The sequence below is a fragment of the Juglans microcarpa x Juglans regia genome, chromosome 5D (assembly GCF_004785595.1).
Source record: "Juglans microcarpa x Juglans regia isolate MS1-56 chromosome 5D, Jm3101_v1.0, whole genome shotgun sequence".
Lineage (NCBI taxonomy): Eukaryota > Viridiplantae > Streptophyta > Magnoliopsida > Fagales > Juglandaceae > Juglans > Juglans microcarpa x Juglans regia.
This window is the reverse complement of record NC_054602.1, coordinates 9,426,961-9,448,477: the sequence shown is the minus strand read 5'-3', so window position 1 is coordinate 9,448,477 and position 21,517 is coordinate 9,426,961. Positions and strand designations below refer to the sequence as shown.

The following is a 21,517-nucleotide window of genomic DNA, read 5'->3' as shown; positions in this document are numbered from 1 at the left end:
TAATATCACAACAAGAAAGGATGAGATGATAAAACCATAACGAAAATCGGAAAGATCAACATCATTACTCAAAACAATAAGGAGTTTCATATATATTTCGTTCGTGCAAGTGTTATCTCTGCACCACGTGTAAATCCGAACTGCCAATCTGGAGACTGGATACTGGACTCCTATAGCATATGCATATCCATTATTTTGGGGGAACCGAACCGATTTCCGAAATAATTAAAAAAATTTGTACTTCCCATTTTTGATTTCTCTACTTTTTCGCACAAAGATAGTAACGAGAGAGCAACAACCAACGATACCTTCCCTTGCTTCACTTCCTCTATTATTCGTATTCGCCTCTCTTTTCCTTCTCTCTCTCAGCGAAACCAAACCAGGTATCAATCTCCTTTCTTTCTCTCTCACTCTCATATGCATGTATGCGTTGATGTTATTTTGGCAACGATTTTTAGGTTCAAATTTCGCTTTCGACAAGGTCTGCTGCGATTCGATTTGGCTCTGGGAGCTATTTTGATTACCAGCGTTTTGTTTTGACTCCGCTGTAATATTAGTTCTGGTATTAGAATTGCCGAGCTGTTTTTTAGCCATTTGTTTATAGATTTGTTTTCGTGGGTTTCAGTCTCCTTGTTTTGAGAATTTGTTTGATGGAAAATTATTCGGTCGTCCTGAGTATTGTTTCATTGATTTTCTATTTGTGAAATATTGCTTCATTATCAATAAAGTGGAAATGCATGCTGCATGCAGTTTGACACTTTATTCTTCTTTTGTAGCTAGACATGCGTACGTAATGTGAGCGGAAATTATAGTAGTTCGGCAAAGAAGTTATTAGTTCCATAGCAAATGGGTTTTAATCAGAGTATGCGCTAGGTCAGCTGAAATAATAAATATAAAGGTCATAAAGCTTAGTCTCCTGTGGATTGGTGAATTGGAGGTCGTGCTTCTAGACCTCTAGTGATGAAGCTTTGTTGTGCAAAACACACACACCAACGATTACAATCTAAAGTAAAAGCAAGCATGATCAAGCACACGACACACAATATACGTGGTTCGGCAAATTGCTTACGTCCACAGAGTTGTAGAAATCTTATTAATCAGATGAGATTACAATCACTCAATCTCAACTCACACTCTCTAAGACTTTTTTGCTATCTCACACAATATGCACTCACTTGACAATTGTTATTTCTCAAAATATGCTGAAAGTCATACAAAACAAGTCAAATACAACATATTTATAGTAAATGGTGTTGAAAACCCTAATCTGACAAAAATTACATTCTTCGCTTGAGCGGCGTGTCGAAGCCCACTGTCGAGCGGGCCTTGAGCGAATTCATGGGTTAAGCTTCGCTCGAGCGCCATGTCGAGCGACGTCGAGCGAACTCTCTGTTTCTTGATTTTTTGCTCGCAGACCAGTCTCCACAAGCACTCCAACAAGCTTACTCCCGCTCAAGTTGATGAATTAGAGGTGAATCTTATGATAAAGAAGAGAAAGAGTGTGGTTCGAGTCTCTCAGCGGTGGTTAAGCTACTTGAGAGTTGTACATATTATCCTTTCTCACCACTATGACCATGTTGGGTGTTTTGGTCAGTTTACAACTCGCCTACTTAAGATAGCGTTGTGGAACCATGTAGGCTCCTCCTGTTTGGTGGCCGAAAGGTTGATTATCATAATGCTATCACCTAAATTAGGATTTGAAGCTCCGATCACCCCTTTAATTATGTTTTTAAAGTTATGTTTGCTTGCTTAGGCTTCCTTTTCTCTTGGAAATGGCTCCTATGTCACCCTGGCATGTGACATGCATGCTTGAATTATGGAAATTAAGTTACACTTTGTCAGAAACATCCATGGATATTAGTCCTAGTTAAAATTTTGGTCATAGACTATTAGAGCTTTTTTTATAGGTGCACTCCTGGATCACTGCCTATTTCTTTTTGATCTAGAATCACATGCAGTCCTGGAAGATGAGGTTCTTGCTCATATGTGGTATATTTGATCAATGCTCTAAGGAGAAAGAACTTTTCCCTTGTGTATATGATGTTTATGTCATCTCTATGGGAATGAGGTGGCGCCTATCGAAGAAAAAAAAATAGGCTAGGCTCATGGTCAATTGAGAATAACAACTAGGCTAGGCTCTTAGGTAGTTTGGCCATGTGATGGACCACATGACGTATTTTGACATATTAGAGACTCTTACAACCATAATTAGCTAGGAAACACTCTATGTTACGTGTCCTTGTTGGCCTTTGTGCTGGGGCTCCTGAGAATCCTGTAATTTGTCTCTTCAATTTTGTTGTTGTCATGCAATGTTTAAGTGGTTGCCTGATTCTCTCAGTCATTCATTCAAATGGATCAATAGGGCTTTTCCATGTGAAGTTTAACTGCTTTGAGAGGTGCACAATTTTCAATGAAGCTGATATGGCCTTTGCATTGAAAATTTGTGTTGTGCGTTAAAAAAAAAAACTGATTTTATTGAATAATATGGTTTCTGATCCCATGCCTGGTGTAGTATTCATGCTGTTTGTTAATTCCACTTTATTTATCAGTTACCTCCATAATAATGTTCAATTCTTTATCAAATTCCTCTCTCTTCTCTGCAACTCTATTTTCTATCTATTCCCTAATTATTTTATTGTACATTTGATGTTTCAGGAGGCTGTTTTCTGCATCCACCAACATTGCTGTTGTTATTCCTGTAGAGTAAAAATTGGTTAGAAGAGCCATGCAGAAAGATAATAGCTCCAGCACTCCAGCTCCTGCTCGTCTTCGACATCGTAGACGTTCAAATGAGGTTGTTTGCATAATGAATATGCGTCTGGCCTAAATTGGGTCTTGTGTGTGTGTGTGTGGTATATTTGCTCTGATAAAATTGGCAGACAAAATGGCAATCATCTTGTACTAATAATGGAGACAACCCAAGATTTTATTATCTGTTACATATCATGGGGTCTTTTTGTTTTTATTTAATAATAATTCCTTGAAATTATAGTTGGGGGCTTAGCAATGATATTGCCTCTGTAATCTGTGTCAACAAGTTAATTTTAATATCAATTTCACCCCTTTTGGCAACCATCAGTAGTAATCTATTTGGAAAGTTAATATAAAAAATTCTGATAAAAAAGAAAGAAAGTTAATATTAACAATTTTGTGAAAAAGAACATTCATTAGGAGACCTTAGGGATTTTTTCTTTAGTACTTTGAGTTTGTGGGCTAAAATTTTGTAATGGTTGATAATTTCCACAATTTGTTTTAGATTACCTTGTGGTATTAGAAAGTAGTAGGTATTTCCTTTGTATGCATCTTGTGTACTTGGGCTTATGCCTATTCTTGGGAATAAAATCTCTTATTACCTATCATTTTTTTTTTTTTTTTTTTTGTGAAAAGTCATAACTACAAAGTGAGTATGACATATATTTGATTTCTTTTTCTTCTTGGGCTGTCAGGTTATTCCAGAGGATAGCAAAGCAAATGGAAGCCATTTACTTGTTAATGATCATAATAAATACAGGTCAATGTTGATCCGTGCATACTCATCTATTTGGATGATTGGGGGCTTTGCATTTATTGTCTACATGGGTCATCTTTACATAATGGCCATGGTGGTGGTTATTCAAATATTTATGGCTAGAGAGCTGTTCAACCTACTCAGGAAAGCTCATGAAGATAAACGTCTCCCAGGATTTAGGCTGTTAAATTGGTATGAATGGCATTTCATTGACACTGTCAACTGATTTTTATTTCGAGGAGGGGAGTCGACTGACGTTATTTGAAATTAAGATTTCATTTATTACATATCATAAATATTTATGTATTTCCAATTTCTGTGCTCAGGCACTTTTTCTTCACTGCAATGTTATTTGTGTATGGCCGCCTTCTCAGTCAACGGCTTGTCAATACCATGACAACAGACAGATTTTTATATCAGCTTGTGAGCAGCCTTTTCAAGTATCATATGGCTATCTGTTATTTCTTATATATTGCAGGTTGGTTATACATGTTATCTTACAATGGTTTTGAGTAATCTTGATATTAAACACCCCTTTAATGATTGTCTAATATTTGAGATTTGATTATCATAAAATGAGTTTAGATCTCGTATTAAGTATCAAGTATCATGTGGCTTTCTTTCTGGGATATTGCTGATTGCTGATTGGTGTTTTGTTTCTTGTTTTGGTGTGTTATGGGGTCAGGATTTATGTGGTTCATTCTTACCTTAAAGAAGAAGATGTACAAGTATCAGTTTGGCCAGTACGCATGGACACACATGATACTAATTGTCGTGTTTACACAGTCCTCCTTCACCGTTGCCAGCATTTTTGAGGGAATTTTCTGGTAACTTTCTTTAGAGTGATAAAATATTGATTTTGGATCTCGTTGACAAACTATATTCTAAGTTGATGACATTTGTGCCATTGAGTTACTTTTATCCCCTTTCTTTGGTAGACTCCTTTTGGGGCTCTTTTCACCTCTTTTGTGATACTTGAATTTTAGTGGGTTACTTTTACTGGATTTTAGTGATAAATTCATTTGAAACTTGTCCGGCAGGACTAATGAGTCCCCATTCGGCTTGTTAGATCTCTTGAGAATCCTAATTGCTTGTTGCATTATTGGTGCTTTCATACACTCCAGCAAGTGGATAACTAACATGAAAGGTGGTATGAAATTATATGGTAAATAATGAAAAGGTAAAAGTATAATTTTTAGAATGTCTTTAATTTTTTTAGAGGTGGCACAACTTTTGATAAGAATCTCATTTACTTTTTGAAAAAAAAGGTGAGGGTTATAGGAATTGAATAAGCATATAATTCTCTTTTGGAAAGTTTCAATGTCTAGAGAGAATTCGAAAAGGAAATATTATCATCTTTTTTGAGATGGACTTATCAAAATTATATTTTTTGACACTAGAATGAATGGTTAAAAGGGCTTGGAGTTTCTATTTTATTAGTAGATATTATCATGTTTCATTAGTAAATATCTACTGATGCATTTTTTTATAGTTAAAAATGGACAGTGCGCATGGATAATTGTAATTCTGTACTTGCTTTTGGACATTTCCGCCTGATGTTTTGATTTGTTTTTTTTTCTTTGAAGGGATTGTGTCTTTACCTTATTTGTTTATTTCCTATCAATAAAATTTAGAAGATCATGGAAATAGTAAATCTCATGATGCCCACATCCTAAATAGCTAGCCTAGATTTTAATATGACGACTTTGAGAAGATACATTGAAGGGCTGTCAGTTACAGAGTTACAGTCCTTAATTTGTGCACTGCAATGGAACTCATACCACATTTGACCCTTGTATATCACTTTTTCATGTATAACTAATTGCATTGATATGCAAAGACTTCTATGCTCTTTATCTTGGTTCATCTGGCTGATAGTCAACTTTTTAAATCTTGATGTTCCCTTTGAGTTTTTACACATCAGCTACTTATGCAGGTTTCTTCTTCCAGCAACTCTTATAGTCATCAATGATATTGCTGCTTATTTCTTTGGTTTCTTTTTCGGAAGAACTCCTTTAATCAAGTTATCTCCAAAGAAAACTTGGGAGGGATTCATTGGAGCGTCTGTTACCACTATCATCTCTGCATTTATGGTAAGAACAGGTTTTTTTCCCGTGGTCATGGTAAACACATTTCCGTTCTATTATGTTTATATCGATTGCTGAGGCACTTTGGGAGGCATTTCAACCGGAGTTACGGAGGCCATCTCCGGTTGCCCTCTCCTACCCTTTTTTGCTCATGAAAAAACATAGGTACTTATTAACAAAAAAATCCGATTCGTAAACATACGTTTCAGTGAATGGCAGTGCCATGCACCAGTTCTCTCAATATGGCTTTCACTGATCTTGCACTTTAATTAATCATTATACTGGGCTCTGAGTGCAACCTAATGGTCATAGTAGATCTCAAATTTTCCCAAGTGTAGGTTTCCTATATCATGAGTAGATAGGATATTCTTTTTATGAGTATAAATAGATAGGATATTCATTACTTCTATTAAAGTCAAGTCACCATTTATCCACTTATGCCTCTGAAACATGGGGTTTAACATGATAATAACCTGATTTATCAAAAAAGAAAAAGAAAAAAAATCGGTGTCAAGTTGAATGATATATCCTGTTTAGGTTCTGTAGGTTTTATTTTTTTGCATTAGTGATTACTTTGCCAATAATGTTATCAAAATGGTCATGAGACATTAGTGATTAGTCTCCTTCAATTATTTCTTTCCTTCATTTTGGTTATCTCCTATGCCTAATGCATTATTTTCTTTTGTTGGTTACTCAATTTCACCCTATACTTGGGGAGAATTTGATAATAGTGTCATGTTTCTCACAACCTTACCGCTTTTATTTCTTAAATGAACTTATAAAATTGCAACGTGCTCCTTGGACCTAACTGTTGATGAGGATCCCCATCCCTTCATTTGATGGAACTCTCTTCTCCCAGAAATATGCATATGAAAAGCTTTTCATTCTTCTAGCAAGGCTGAAGTGTGTTTTCAGCGCTTCAAATGGAATTTTCACTTCATAAAACATTTCACCATCAAATTGTTCCTACTCATGTTTTTAAACTTCTGGCCATGTTTCTTAAATTCATGTTTGGTTACCAGATTACCAGGAAAGTGATTACGGGTGAGCGTTTTAGATAGTGATGTTTACTAGTTTGGCAAAAATTTGATGCAACTTCCATGACCTTCTTGTATCTGTACCTATAAAAAAAAAAAAGATTTTCTTGTATCTGTTTATAGCTCTTGCTAGGTGTCTTTCTCTTGTATACGTCCCGTGTACTTGGACTACGCCTATTCTTTCATTCTTATTAATAAAATGTCTTTTACCTATCAAAAAATTAGGGCAAATGGATATCTATAAACATTTATATGTTCACTTGTTTATGCAGCTTGCAAACGTCATGGGCCGTTTTCCGTGGTTAACATGTCCAAGGAAGGTAATTTGATGGAGCATAAGTCATTGATGTTTGAAGATGCATTAGTCTTGGGAAAAAAACTATATTCTTATTTTTATGAAGTTGATGACATGCAGGATTTATCTACTGCTTGGCTTCACTGTGATCCGGGCCCATTATTTAAACCTCAGCATTTCACTTTACCAGGATGGGTTTCTCAATGGGTGAGTTGTGGAATTCAATTGAATCTGCTTCTATGTAAGTTAGTAGCATGCATTTTTACACGTGCAGTAAGTAAATCACAAATTGTCCCAAGTTTATGATAGTATTATCTGCAATCCTTATTTTAACTATAAAAAAGACAAGCATCCTCTGTTGGCATATAATATGTATAATGTGTGGTTTAAATTCCAAAATGTATGAGACTCCAGCAAGAAGAACACATGATTTAGTTGACTTTATAAATTTATCCTTCCTCATCCTAGAAAAGGGGTTGTTTCACTCTTCCAAATATCTGAATTTGATGGCCATGCTGCATCTAGTTCTTGTCAAATTTGATTGTTCTTTTATGGAACTAAACCATAAACCATAACTGCCGGAATGCTGTTCATCTACTCAAGATTGTTCTGTGTGTTTTGTGCTATCTCCTCTCAGACTTTTCCCTGCTGGAAATTCTTTGTAATGCTGTTACTTCTATCCACAAGAATAGCATTGCACTTCTGGACATTTTGTGAACAAACACTGTTAATAGTCAACCTGTATATCGTGATGCATCCCTGGCCTGTACATTCGTTCCATGTGTGGTGTACCTATGTTGGACTTGGTTAGTAAGCAGGGCTGAAAATATCACTTACTACTCATAGGAGTGAGATATATCTACTTTCATGTGTAAGCATGTTAGTTCTAACTTAATACTGTCTTATTTCTGCGTTTTGGTCTATTTGTGCTGAAGTTCCAACCCGTAAAATTAGTGAATCAGCTTTTTCCAGCTATTAGAAGTTGAAAACATGGCTCTTGTCCACCTCTGAAGCTATTTGAAACTATAGAACTTGTTATGTCACCAATTGTCCCAAAAACTTAAACTGGAGGGAAGAGTTGAGCTTAATCATTTAATTAAATGTTCTAATACTTCCTCTGACTTGCAGGTTAGACTCTCAGTAGGTTCAACACGTAGAATTTTGTTAATTAGAATAAAGGTAAAAAGTGTAGTCAAAATTCAAATTCAGAACTGCTTCTCTGATACCATGTTAAATCATCATTTCAAAAGTTTAATTGATGGTAAGAGATGTTAAGAATTATTTCAATACCTTTACAGAACTCAAGTTACAAAAAGCTTACCAAGTACTGAACTCCTGTTGTAGCAAGTGAGATGTAGATCTTGTCTCTCTAGAAAATTATGGAACCCAAATCTAATGCATCATAAGTTTTCTCATACACAGTTTCCTTGGAAAGAGGTCTCGATTTTGCCAGTTCAATGGCATGCTCTCTGTCTTGGCTTGTTTGCATCTATAATAGCACCTTTTGGAGGCTTCTTTGCCAGTGGTTTCAAAAGAGCTTTTAAAATCAAGGTCTGCCCCTTATTCTTTCTAAATTTATGTGAATTAATCAAGCTTCCAAGATGTTGTTACACACTATTTGCTATATTTCCCCCTTTTCTTGCAGGATTTTGGTGATAGTATACCTGGGCATGGTGGAATTACAGATAGAATGGACTGCCAGGTAAGCTTTGTTGAAGTTTGGATCCAGCATGTTCCTATGAACTACTAATTGTAATATATTTTCGATAACTACTAATTGTAAGATTTGTTATTATGGCTTCTCATAATTTTTCTTGTTCTACTTTCCTCTTTTATGTAAATTGTTTTACTCAAGATAAACTTGATTACCATGCCCAATGTATGTGTGATTATTCATAATGTCATTTTTGGCAGGAAATCATGATGCCTTGCTTGTTTTATTGCTATTTTGTAGCCATAAATTATGTTTTACTATTAGTAACTTCTATTGAAAACCAAAAAAGAGATTTAAAAGATGAGTTTACCAGGATGAGCCTGAAACTCTACATAAAAATGCTGTACGAATAAGGCTAGATACACAGAATACTGTAGAAGCCAGAAGTAGAGCATATTGATAACCCAGTGACAATAGTGATGAAGAATATACTGAGGTGCTTTTGATTAAGATATCATGTCTATATTGGATTTGAAATTGGAAGCATATATCTGAATTTCTCAATTGCATTTCAACCATGGCACTTTTCAAATCCAGGTAGGAGACATTGATTACTTGCTTGAGCAAAGGGAGAAATAACTCAGATTAAAAGTTTAACCATGAATGCTGAAAGTTACATGAGCCTGCTTAACATGCTGAAAGTTCAGCTTTTGCTAACTAGTATAATCAGTGTAAACTGTAAAGAGTGATGGCCTCCACACTAGGTGCATTCTTTCTCTGTTAGGATTCCAGATGCATAACGTTGCATTCTTCCATATAGACCAGGATTCCTGATGCTGCTAGTAAGCATAAGCTTGTTCCCCTTTTGTTCAATGTTGTTATAGTGTCATGATTTGAGTACTAGCTTATTGGTTCCTTCAAATGTCACTTTTGGTCAGCTATTGCAACCTAAAAGCTGGCAATTACAAAATCCTTTATTTTTCTCAGTCTAGAGTTTTTGGTGGTCATCTATTTTTTGTCCGCATTTTCCTTTGTTTTTATTATGTTAAGTGCTAAAAAAGACTTACCTTAACCTGTACCTTACCTGCTGCTTGAAATAGCATCTGCTTTATTTTGAGGGCTAGCTAGGTAATTTAGGCATTATGATGGTAAATTTACAAATTAAAATTCCACTCTTAACTTTGTTGAGTTTTGCTGGATAACCATGATACCTTGTTTGTAAATTGTAGACTTGAACCATAAGTCTGTTGATTCGTCAATTAAATAAAATTTGGCTGTCATGCATTGTTCTGTGACTAATGGGGTCTGCTACTGTAGATGGTGATGGCCGTATTTGCTTACATCTATCATCAGTCATTTGTTGTGCAACAAAACCTCTCAGTTGATACAATCTTGAACCAGGTACTGCGTTTACATGCTTGTGCATAAAAATTTGCCTATCCATTTAGATAGCATGAATCAATATGTATGAATATGTAAGCTGATATGAAAATGTTTTTTAGATATTGATGAACCTCACTTTCAAGGAGCAGCAAGCTCTATACATAAAGCTTGGGGAGATCTTGCAGGAGAGGCTTGTGGGAAAGTCTTAGATATGCAGGACCCGGGTCTTATTTGGTGTCCTCTTTCTCCCCTGCATGTTACATGCATGGTGGCATGAGGACGAAAGAGAAGATTATATTTGTATATGGTGTTGTGTTCTAATTTCCTAGTGTAGCCTCATTCAGATACTTAGTCTGGGTAATTCTTCAGCTATGACACTGTATTGTGTATTTTAGCCATTTAATATCAATGAGCTCTCAGTGGAGAGTGAATCTCTCTCTCTCAAACTAATTGGTTGGATCATTTCTTTTTGAAAGTCAAAAGAATTTGCTTTAGTTATCATCTTCTTGGACAGTAGTAGTTGCGTTGGGCTTGGTTGGGTTGTCGAATGACACGGTAAGTGAGGTTTATTTGTAAATTTCTTTTACCCTTTGATGTTTTCAAGAATTCAAAAAAAAAAAAAGGAAAAAAAGAAAAAGAAAAAGAAAGGTGGGCTGAACAACAACAGAAGAAACCGGCCAGATCAATCGCCGGTGCACGGAACAGTTGGCCGGCGGTAGAAATTCCTTAAAATCGACTTCGGCCTGTTTGGTTCCGGTTTGAACCAAGTTTAAACCGCCAAACTGGTCAATTAAATAAATATATATTTTTTATATATCATAGTTAAAACGACATCGTTTTATATATAATATATTAAAAATATATATTAGTGAAATGATTTTTTTTTAATTTAAAATTAGACGGTGTCATTTCAATTTAAGCTCGTCTTCTTCCCCTCCCTTCTTCTCTGATTTTTCAATTTCTCTCATTCTCTTTCCTATGCAACACTTTATCTCTCTACTCTCTCATACGAACCTCACCACTAGGAAGGGAACTGCCAAAGAACTATAGGAGTCAATACGCCGGTATTTCTCCTTTGGCAGATACGGTCGGTTGTTCCATGCAAATCTTCTCTATCGGTCGGCGTCGGTTTTGTTCAAAAACTGCATTGATAGGGTTGGTTTTAACAACAGACCGTACCGGCCAATAGAGAGGAGAAATACCGGTCGTATCGACTCCAACGGTTCTTTGGCAGTTCCCTTCCTAGTGGCGAGGTTCGTATGAGAGAGTAAAGAGATAAAGTTTTGGTCAAGAATTTGGCTGCTTTGTGTAATTGATGTGTTGGAAGCTTGTATATAGATGGCTATCTCATAATCTTTTCAACAAAAAGGAAGAGGAGCAGCATCTACAAAATTGCTTCGGACGCCAGCTCTATGGCGATCATTTCAGAAAGAAATATTAGGTAGGAGGGCTAGCACAAATGGATGGTGGTAGCCTTTTCGTGGAAGTTTAGAACTGGGCAAAGCAGGTATGAAAATCGAATAAGATTCAAACGAGATCGACAGACTTTTGATCATTTTGAATAAGACTCGAATGAAACCATCAAAATTTGAACATGCTGAAATTCACCCAAATGTTGTAAGAACTCCCAGGTGGAAGCAATCCGTAAGTTTACAGTTTTTAGCACAGAGCTGCGTAAGACCATACATGGCATACGCTTTGAAAAACCTATTAATGATGGATACAAACCAAAGCATGCCTCTTTCTTTTGAGTTCCTATGTTTATATCCAAAACCCATCTATTTATAGAGAACATGTAGATAACCTGTTGACTAGGAGTAAACAAATATATAAGCTGTGAAGGGAAAATTGCCCCTCAAATCACTGCTTTTGCAATATGACCAAACTATCAAAGTTGAAATTTTTCACCCCCAACTATCATTTTTTTGGCGATTTATCCTTTAGATCCAACCATTCAAATTGTACCATGTCCCTATGGAGGCCAAGTGACATATTTAATAGCTTCTTGGTCTACAAAAGTGGTAATTTGGAGGGATAAATAGTGATTGTTCCAAGTTGAAATAAATCACATTTGTCAACTCAAGCCTGTCGATTGTGATAGCAAAAGTTGGCTTTAAAGAGAATATAAGCTCCTCCGTTAAGGATAAACTATGACCAGCTCATAATATGAACCCTTCCGTTGTGGACAAGTTTCGAAGTAAGTCCATCACAGTTAACTGGCTTAAATGGGGACAACAAGATTACCCAAAAATGGAAGTTCAAAATCAAAGACATGAGACTAAAAAAATCAAGAGTCATGAATATCTCCAGTTAAATAAAAATCATCGCAGAATCACAAGTTTCTAAAACCAAACAACAGATCTAAGTATCCAGAAACAAGCCATCTGATCTCATACTTGCCAGCAAAGACATATAGATATTGTACATGCTCTACTTTTACAAGAAAAAATTTGACTGGATCCCACCTAACCAGTGTAATATCCCGTCTAGAAAACAAAACAAAACTGGCAGCTTGCTTACGTCTGTCAACAGCCAAAACTTCTCAAGAAAGCCTATATAACTTGATTTCACTACCTTGGTGTCTCTTTCATTGAGTTTTTGGTTTTTCGATCTTCACATAGGGGAGAACACCCATGATATGGACAACTTTTGGCGACCATTCACGTTGCTGAGCACGGCAAAACATCAAGAAGGTATTTGCGAAGTAGGAACTAATGGCCATGAAGATGTGCCACAGAGCATGACCCTGTGGATTAATGGGCCAACCAGATATCTCCTTGCAGAAAACACGATCGCAGAACCAACACAAGCTACTTAGACAAAGGGTAGCCACATATATCTTTGCAAGCCGCTTAGCAGAAGCATCTTGTGTGTGAATGTAATACTTGTACATTCGAGGAATGCATAGAAGACACAATATAAAGTAATGCACCTTGAAGCCAATGCCAAGTTGGACTATTGCATGAACAACAGCAAAAACAGCACCATAAAGGAAGAGGAAGGTAGGCATTGTGCTACGGTAGTGCCAATCTGGTGAGTAGAGGATGTACATATAAAGTAGCATCTCCCACACCATAGGAGTTTCATCGCTCTGCTGTTGCCTGGAAATGTTCAGAAAGCCTTCAATTCAGCAACTAATCATCCAAAAATAAATTTATTTTCTAATAGAGTTAACTTTATCCTGACACAGTGCAACCAACATTATTTAAAAGAAGAGAAGACTAGCAGTTCTAAAGTGAACGTGAATGCATCAGAGTGCGCATGTGCAAAATCAGTTCTGCCGAACACATTACACATGATCATGTACTTTTGTTAAACCCCTTTATATGCTGCTCACAAGCTTGTTACTTGCACATGAAAGAGAACAACAGGTTTTTCACACACCATTCGCCTTGAGCTAACCGACTAACTCGACTCAAGACCTTATCCCAACTACATGCATCTGAGTGTGCATTTTTTTTTTTTTTTTTGATGTCAAGGAACCTCTCCAAGGCAGGGCCCTTCGGACCCACCCCTGCAGAGTAAACCGTGGTCCCATGCACCGCACCCTCGGAAGTTTCCCTACAGGAAACTGGTTAAATCGTTGACCTTTCACCAAGAGGTGTGGCCCCAAAAGATTGTTTGCACCCAAGAGGTGTTGAACCTTGGACCTTGAAGGGAGTGATACCCAAGACCAAGGCCTTCACCACTTGGGCCAACCCCTTGGGGTTGAGTGTGCATGTTTCTTTCAATTACATTAGTTTTTTGGTTTACTTATAAAAATAAAATAAAAGATACATTAGTTTTTTGGTTCCCATTTTCTTAGAGGCAACTCATCCCTCCCTATCTGGCTATCCCCCTCAACCGAGGCCTACACAAAGTTTTCAAATCCTCATGATTCCACAAAGTAAAGATCTGTATTTCTTTTTTTTATTTTTTTCATAGGTAAGTAAAGATTGTATTTCTAGTCAGTCATCACTTTTGTCCCTTACCATATTCATAAGACATTCCCTAGCACCAATCCTTCTAAATCACATAGAATCCAAGAAGCCTAGATGTATGTACTTGAGGAGAAAATCAAGCAATTGCGACAAGGCATGATCTAAATAAACATTAAAATGGTAAAATTGTGACAACCAAAAGGAGGAGTAGGGTGATTACAATGCCAAAGTATTTGCCTTCTAAATCCACAAGGCTTGCAAGGATAAGTTACTAGGGTATACACAACACGAAAGAACAGAAAATTAAAGAGTGTTGCCCTCTTTGGAAATGTTTGTCTCAAGTAATTTGAAGTCTCACTGTTTAGGCTGCAATAATCTAATTCACATGGTTTTTTACACTAGTACCAAGCCCCCCATTGATATGAACCCGTAGGAAATTGAAGAGTAGGCCCACCTTGGTTCCCATCACCCATATTATGATTTAACCTGACACATGCATTAAACTTCTGAATACAGCTGAGAAATTACTTACCCACGTTGCAACGTGGCATGGTATAACATGTTTCCAATGGCAAGTATCATATTAGATATGTGAAGAATGGTAAATCTCTTCTCAAATCGTTGTCTTAAGGCATTGATAAGACCGATGAGGGCCAAAAGAATGGTCGGGATGTTGGATATTGTGTTGTAAAATTCCGCAATATAAGAAGAGTAGGCATAATTCTTCTCACAACACTCGATAGTTGACGTGACAGGACCCCAGAAACTTGAGATTCCCTCAGCCATTCTTCTCTATATGCTCTGTGAAATATTTTAGTAGAATCCTTTACCCTACAGAGTAGCAGAAATCACAAAAGTCGCAAACCATGTGCCTGCAGAACAAAAAAAAAAAAAAAAAAACTGATCGGCAATACAACAGTTTATTCACGGAGGAAAACTCAAGTATGATGGGAACAACTTGAACAAATCACATTTACAAGTTTCTTAGATAGTGCAGCGGGAGAATATAATTAAGAAAAAGTTGTTGAATACTTATGGTGTGTATGACAAAGATAAAAATAGGTCGCAAGCCAATGCAATGTATTGATGTCTGTGAATGAATGTTCCCTTCCTTCACAGCTGCCTAGTGTATTGTTGGTTATATAGATGGGCAAACAAGCAATAATGATGTAACACCACCACGTCATAAACTAAACTAAATCAGATAAGCCCTTAAACATACTCCCAAGTTAAAGACAAAGGATTTAGAGTAATATCTCTTGTGATGACACAGAAATCAATTTTGAATAACAGAAAACAAAGAACCAGATGAGAAACTTTAAACTCGCAAAATACAGGCGTGAATGAATAAATTGCCAACGACAACAGCAAAAGAAAAACAAACCGTATGGATCGCAAACATCTACCGGTCATAACATGTACCAAGTAAACATAACTAAATGAGGAAAAGCAACGCTCATAATGGCGTCCACACGAAAACTAATAACAAACCACAAAACACTATCATATAGAGCATTATACTAAAATGCAACACAATAATCGGCCCAAGTATTACATGAAGCATGAACGTAACGCTTGCTCAACAAATGAATTAAAGAAAAAGTACGAAAAAATAAAACAAATAATAATTTTCATATACCCACTCGCAATTCACCAAACAGCATTTCAATCAAATGGGTTTGCTCGGCAACGTATCGATAGTCTGCCAGAATTCAGGAAGGAAATAAGCTACCTTAAAAAAAATATCGTCAGCCCAGATTAACAGAGAAAAAATTTCAAGCAAATCACACCAATTGAAAAAATACGACCAAAAATGCTGAAAAATCCAATCTCAACCATTTCATTACTCGAAACTCACACACCAAAAATAAAACTTCTCGTGCTAAAGAAAACAGAACAAATCACGATCACAATCAACAGTTCCAATAAAACAACCCCAATATAAACTCAAATATATGAAATAAAAACAAAGAAAACAAGAACGAGCTCCAGAAATTGAAGACATCTGGACAATACATATATTATGCTTGCATTGGAGTACATAAAACTAACCGTTTTTCCTGAATCAGATCTTATTTCTCTTGTCTGCTATAACCTAATCCCCGTCTCTCTAAGCTTGAACCGAGCAGGGGATAACTGGGGGCGCAAGGGCAAAGAGAGATTCGCCTTTCGGATTTCGAGGCATGGGAGGAGGCCGAGACTGGTTATTTCGCCCCTGCTCTTGTTATGATCAGTAAAATTTTAATTATAAGCGATTTTATATATTAATATGTATATGATTAGTTAAAAAGTAAATTTTATTAAAAATAATAATAATTTAAATTTAAAATACGAAGATAACAATATTAATATAAAGATTAATAGTTAAACTTACTTACAAAATTTATAATGTTCTTCAATTTGACTTGAATTACTTTCTTCGTTTATATATTTATATTTAAGGTTATTAAAATAAAGCTTAAAATAAGTAATTTATTTTAAAATGTTTGAGACTGCGATGTCGGCAGGGCCGTGCTAACAAAGAATAATGGACCGGCCCATTTTGGAGCATCAGACTGACAATCCAGGCCTGGACTTGACGAGTAATGTTGAGCTTCAGCCCAAGAAACTGAACAATCTCGTTTTATGACTTGGATTATGGGCTTATGACAATCTCGTATCCTTTCAGCACTTCAACTGTAGAAACGTAAATCTAAAGTCAATTCAGGTTATACGATTATGTTACTTGGGTTCGTTTAGATATTTAGAATATCACGCGGCATGTGCCATCAACGTACATTTCCAAAATAGAGATAATGAGTTCGATCCCCTCCCTCAATATATTAAAAAAAATATTTAAAATATCTCAATATATTTATGAAGAAAAATTTTATATACTACACTATTATCTCATTATATAAGATGTAATGCATTTATCACAATTAAAATATTCTTTATTAGATAATTTTTTATTATCTAACAGTGATAAATGTGACACCTTACATAGTGAGATAAAAGTGGAATGAGAGTATAGTGTACATTACTCATCTATGAATAATAATTAAATGTTTGAGTTAAGATATTTATTGGGTTTTATGAAAAAAGAGAAATAAATAAATAAATAAAAATATTATAAAGTTAAAAAATTATTTAAATATAAATTTTTAATATAATTTTTGTTTTAAAATTTAAAAAAATAGTATTATTTTTTATATTTTGTTTGAGAATTTGGAAAAATTATAATGATTAGGTAATGATTAGAAAAAAAAAGGTTACAAATTTAAAATTGAAAAGTATTTTGTATTTGAGTGATGTTTGATATTGAAATATCTGAGAATACTTGAGAACAATTGTATTGCTAAATGGACCCTTAATCTCCATTAACCTAACTAATTCAATGCGTTGATTATGGATTAAGCAAGTTGGAACGAAATTTGCCCGCTTATTAATCAAACTTGACACAAATTGACCGACAACCTATATATTATACCAAATTCTAACCATTTAATCTTATATTACCCCAAACAATAAACTATTTTAATCTGGTGCAAGGCTAGTGTCAGATGCGCAAGTCGTGTTAATAATTATCAGATCTATTAATTAGTACATGAGTACACACAATAAAATAAATAGAATGAATGAATTAGGAAGGAAAGTGCATTCATGATTCTATATTAAGGCTTTGTTTGGAAGTTAAAACTATCTCAATTCATCTTAACTTATTATTACAATTTTTTCAAATCTCAACATAAAATATAATGAACAATTCAACTTTTTCAAATCTTAAAATAATAATAATATTAAAAAATAATATTCTAACAATATTTTATTATCTCAATTTAACTCAACTCAGTTCAACATCCAAACACAACCTAAATCGGTATTTTTAGATGTTTTGACCGATTAAGTCTACAAAGAAGCCTTTCACCTAACGAGCGGTGATACTCTGCCGCTCAAGTGCATCACTCCATTTTACTGTTAGTTCAAGATTTATTTTTTATAAATTTTTTATTCATATTTTTCTTATCATTTTTAAATATTTTATTCACATTAGTGTTAGTTCAATACACTAATAGTTATTTTTTTTAACTATTAAGTAAGAAAAAAAATTAAAAAATAAAATAAAATATGGGGGCAAATAAAATGGGCAAAGTAATATTTTTCTTCTTTACCTAACACCTAAATCTAATAAATATGTAATTTATTATTTTTGTTATTTTATTTAAACACACAGATTTAAGTATTAAGATATAAAGATAAAAATGATAATCGATTAGGTGACAGTGTTTTGTGTCAGGCTTTTATGTAAAAGTTCCCTTACTAACAAGTTTTTGTCATATGTCGAAACTAAAGTGTATATAAGTCTATGGGTAACAAACATTATATCTATACTGCAAATAATAAAATAAAAATACAATACAATACAAACATTTTCCCATCTTTTGACTTTCTCTTAATTCTCTTTTTTTATACATGATTTGTTAGTGTTGGGATTTAGTCAATATCGATACATAAAATATTATAAAAATGAGAAAAAACCATACGAAATTATCATAGTACTTTTAGGTGATTTTATAGAACTTTTGTATGTAATTTTTTTTCTTTTTGAAAGAATATGTAATTTTGACATACGATTTATTATCAAATCTACCTTTGTACAACTTTTACATTTACTTAAAGGGGTCCTCCCATGTAAAAAATCCGTAAGTAACTGCACCTTTTTTTAACTGGAAAATAATTAACTAACAATTATTTTGTAATTTTATATTAAATTAAATATAGTTTTTACAAAATTAGAATTTATTTTAATAAAATGACATGTTTGTATGAACTAATCATAAAATAAATTACAAAAAATGATAGATTTATTGTTAATATTTTATATCAAGCACATTGTTTCAAGTGTAGCTCGACTGTTTTTAGAGAGAGAACCTCTCCCTTTTCTCTACAAAACTTTATCATTTGAGTGCTTTCGCCAAAGACCTCTCATTTTCCTTTCCATTTCCGCAATGTATAAACATTTTTATGGTAGTGTTTTTTTCCTTCTCCCTCTACCGGTTCGATTTTGGTCAGATCTACTACTTTCCGGCTGTCATTAGTCGACACGAGCCCCACCACCACATTTGTTAGCTGCCGATCTACTGGGATGATGCAGAGTCGCGCCAAAAAACTAGGCTCGTGGCCCTCACGCGCTGATATGCCCCGATGCCTCCGATAGCTACACACACCATACCAAAAGATTCCTTTCGCCGATATCTTCCAAATCTGGCCTACCTTACCTTCATCTCACTGGCGTGTAGTTGCCACGCGCCACCATAGATGTGCAGGAAGACAGATGATCTGCTGCAAATCAGCCCATCCAATACCATGCTTTCTACTATGTTATCGTTTTCCCTAATCAATGATCTTGGAAAAAGGAACTATGAATCTCTTCAAAAAATATTTCAGGATAACAAATTGCAACGCACCCATCACCATCACCGCTTCCACCACCATCACTAACAATAGTTCCATAGTTGGCATAACATTGCTAATTGCTTATTTCCGTCTTTTAAGACGACGTCCTCTTTGTAAGGTATGAGTAGAGATTAAGAAATTGGTTTCAAAACTCTTTTTTTTTTTTTTTTCCACCTCCTTTGCACTATAGTTTTTTGTACTGGGGCATTTGTTGGAGAACCTCACCCCTCCACATGTATCAACCTTTCTGTTTCTAATAGAAATTTGCCACCTTGTTTCCTTTTCAGGAAGAGAAATGGTAGATTCACCGATGATTTCTATAAACATTTTATACCAAATTCTATTTTTATGTTTATTTTTATTTTTATTTAATGGTTAAATAAATATGTTTTAATGAGTATGTGAATTTTATTTTATTTTTTAAAATGTTTAAATGGATTTAAAAAACGTTAAAAAAAATATAAACAAAAATTAAAAAAACTTTTACACTATTCGATTTAAAAAATATGTAGAAGTATCTATAGCCTACCAAGGTAGCATCACTTAGAGCATGTTTGGGATAGTAGTGAAAAATATAACTTATAATTTTAAAACTTATAGTTTATAACTTAATTAATAAGTTCTATTATTAAAAAATTATTTAATGTTTGGTAATTATATGTTTAAAATATTTTCAAACATGTTATGTTTGTTTAGAAACAAATTAAAAAAGTAATTTATGATATAGAAATTACGATTATTTGAATTTTTAAAAATTATGATCATATCTTTAAAAGCTTGAAAATTGTAATTATCTGAACGTTATATGAGTATTTTCATTCATTGACGGTATTTTTAAAATTTGAATTATATTCTGTATTATCTGAAAAAATATGTTTATACGTTTGAGGAAAATTGATGATTTTCTTTAAACGTATTTTTTAATTTATTTGAAATTAAAAGTGCAATAATACGTAACATCTAAATAATTTAATTTTTCTCTTAAAGAACTTTTAAAACTATTTAAATACTTTTTGAGACTACTACGATAATTCCAAACAGACACTTAGTTAGGATTGGTTTTGGTGGCTGTTTCAAGTTTCGTTGGTCACTGAGAGGATTATTAACATTAATAATTAATTGATTTACTACGCGCCCGAGAATTCAATAATAACATTCATTGAACCTGGTCAGCATACGGGGTTCAATGAACCTAGTCACACACGTGGGCATCCGAGGAAATGAGAATGAAGCCATGTTTGGATGTTTAAAACATTTTAAAATTTTGTAAATAATAGTAAAATGATTTGAATTAACATGTTTTATTGAGTTTTGAAAAATGAGTGAAAAATAAATAAATAAAATATTTTTTAAATTAAGTATTGTATTAGCATTTGTGAAAGTGAATATATAAAATTAAAAAGTTGTTTGAATATAATTTTTAAACATTATTTTTGTTTTAAAATTTGTAAAAAAAAAATTATTTTTTATTTAAATAATGATTAGATAAAAAGTTTAAAATTTGAAATAGAGAATTATTTTGTGTTTAAGTGTTGTTTACAAATAAAATTATGAAATTTTTTTAAAATATTTAGGTGTTGTTTAGATATTGAGTTGAGATAAAATGAATTGAGATGAAAGTTAAAAATTGAATTAAAAATTGTTGAAATGTTATTTTTTAATATTATTATTATTTTAGATTTGAAAATGTTGAATTGTTTATTATATTTTGTGTAAAAATTTATGAAACTTATAAGATATGAGATGAGATAACTTTTCAATCCAAACGGGCTTTGTGACGCGTTTGGATAATGAGATAGTTTTAGATAGGTTGAATAAAATATTATTAAAATATTATTTTTTTAATATTATTATTGTTTTGAGATTTGAAAAAATTAAATTGTTTATTATATTTTATACAAAAATTTAAAAAAATTGTAATGATGAGATGAGATAAGATGAGATTAGGTGAAATGATTTATATATCCAAACGAGCCATTAGGTCCTGTTTGGATTCAGAAAGTATTCATCTTATCTCACCATTACAACTTTCTCAAATTCTTACACAAAATATAATAAACAATTCAACATTTCAAATCCCAATTCAAATTTCAAAATAATAATAATTTTTTTAATTTTTAATTTTTATTTAAAATCATCTTATTTTATGTCATCTATAAATCAAAATCAGTTCTTAGTGTTATCCAATTCCAAACAT

General features: G+C 33.8%; 2 protein-coding genes across 7 annotated transcripts; one reads left to right on the top strand and one right to left on the bottom strand.

The window, feature by feature from the left end:
- Positions 1-117: 117 nt before the first annotated feature.
- LOC121265558 (phosphatidate cytidylyltransferase 1-like) lies at positions 118-10,399 on the top strand. 2 transcript variants are annotated; one of them, XM_041169221.1, is made up of 12 exons: positions 118-383; positions 2,656-2,794; positions 3,447-3,700; positions 3,835-3,986; positions 4,194-4,335; positions 5,445-5,601; positions 6,905-6,952; positions 7,048-7,134; positions 8,350-8,478; positions 8,573-8,629; positions 9,899-9,982; positions 10,084-10,399. In XM_041169221.1, the coding sequence occupies exons 2-12, from the start codon at positions 2,726-2,728 to the stop codon at positions 10,171-10,173; spliced, it is 1,269 nt and encodes a 422-aa protein (XP_041025155.1). In that variant the 5' UTR covers positions 118-383; positions 2,656-2,725; the 3' UTR covers positions 10,174-10,399. The 2 variants fall into 2 exon arrangements, with proteins under 2 accessions (XP_041025155.1, XP_041025156.1); XM_041169222.1 differs by lacking the exon at positions 118-383 and adding an exon at positions 386-481.
- Positions 10,400-12,256: 1,857 nt separating this feature from the next.
- LOC121265562 (alkaline ceramidase) lies at positions 12,257-16,111 on the bottom strand. 5 transcript variants are annotated; one of them, XM_041169227.1, is made up of 4 exons: positions 15,937-16,111; positions 15,524-15,586; positions 14,417-14,756; positions 12,257-13,065 (listed from the first exon to the last, which is right to left on the bottom strand). In XM_041169227.1, the coding sequence occupies exons 3-4, from the start codon at positions 14,668-14,670 to the stop codon at positions 12,552-12,554; spliced, it is 768 nt and encodes a 255-aa protein (XP_041025161.1). In that variant the 5' UTR covers positions 14,671-14,756; positions 15,524-15,586; positions 15,937-16,111; the 3' UTR covers positions 12,257-12,551. The 5 variants fall into 5 exon arrangements, with proteins under 5 accessions (XP_041025161.1, XP_041025162.1, XP_041025158.1 ...); XM_041169228.1 differs by having other exon boundaries at positions 14,417-14,784; positions 15,528-15,586; XM_041169224.1 differs by having other exon boundaries at positions 15,528-15,586.
- Between the last annotated feature and the right edge of the window lie 5,406 nt (positions 16,112-21,517).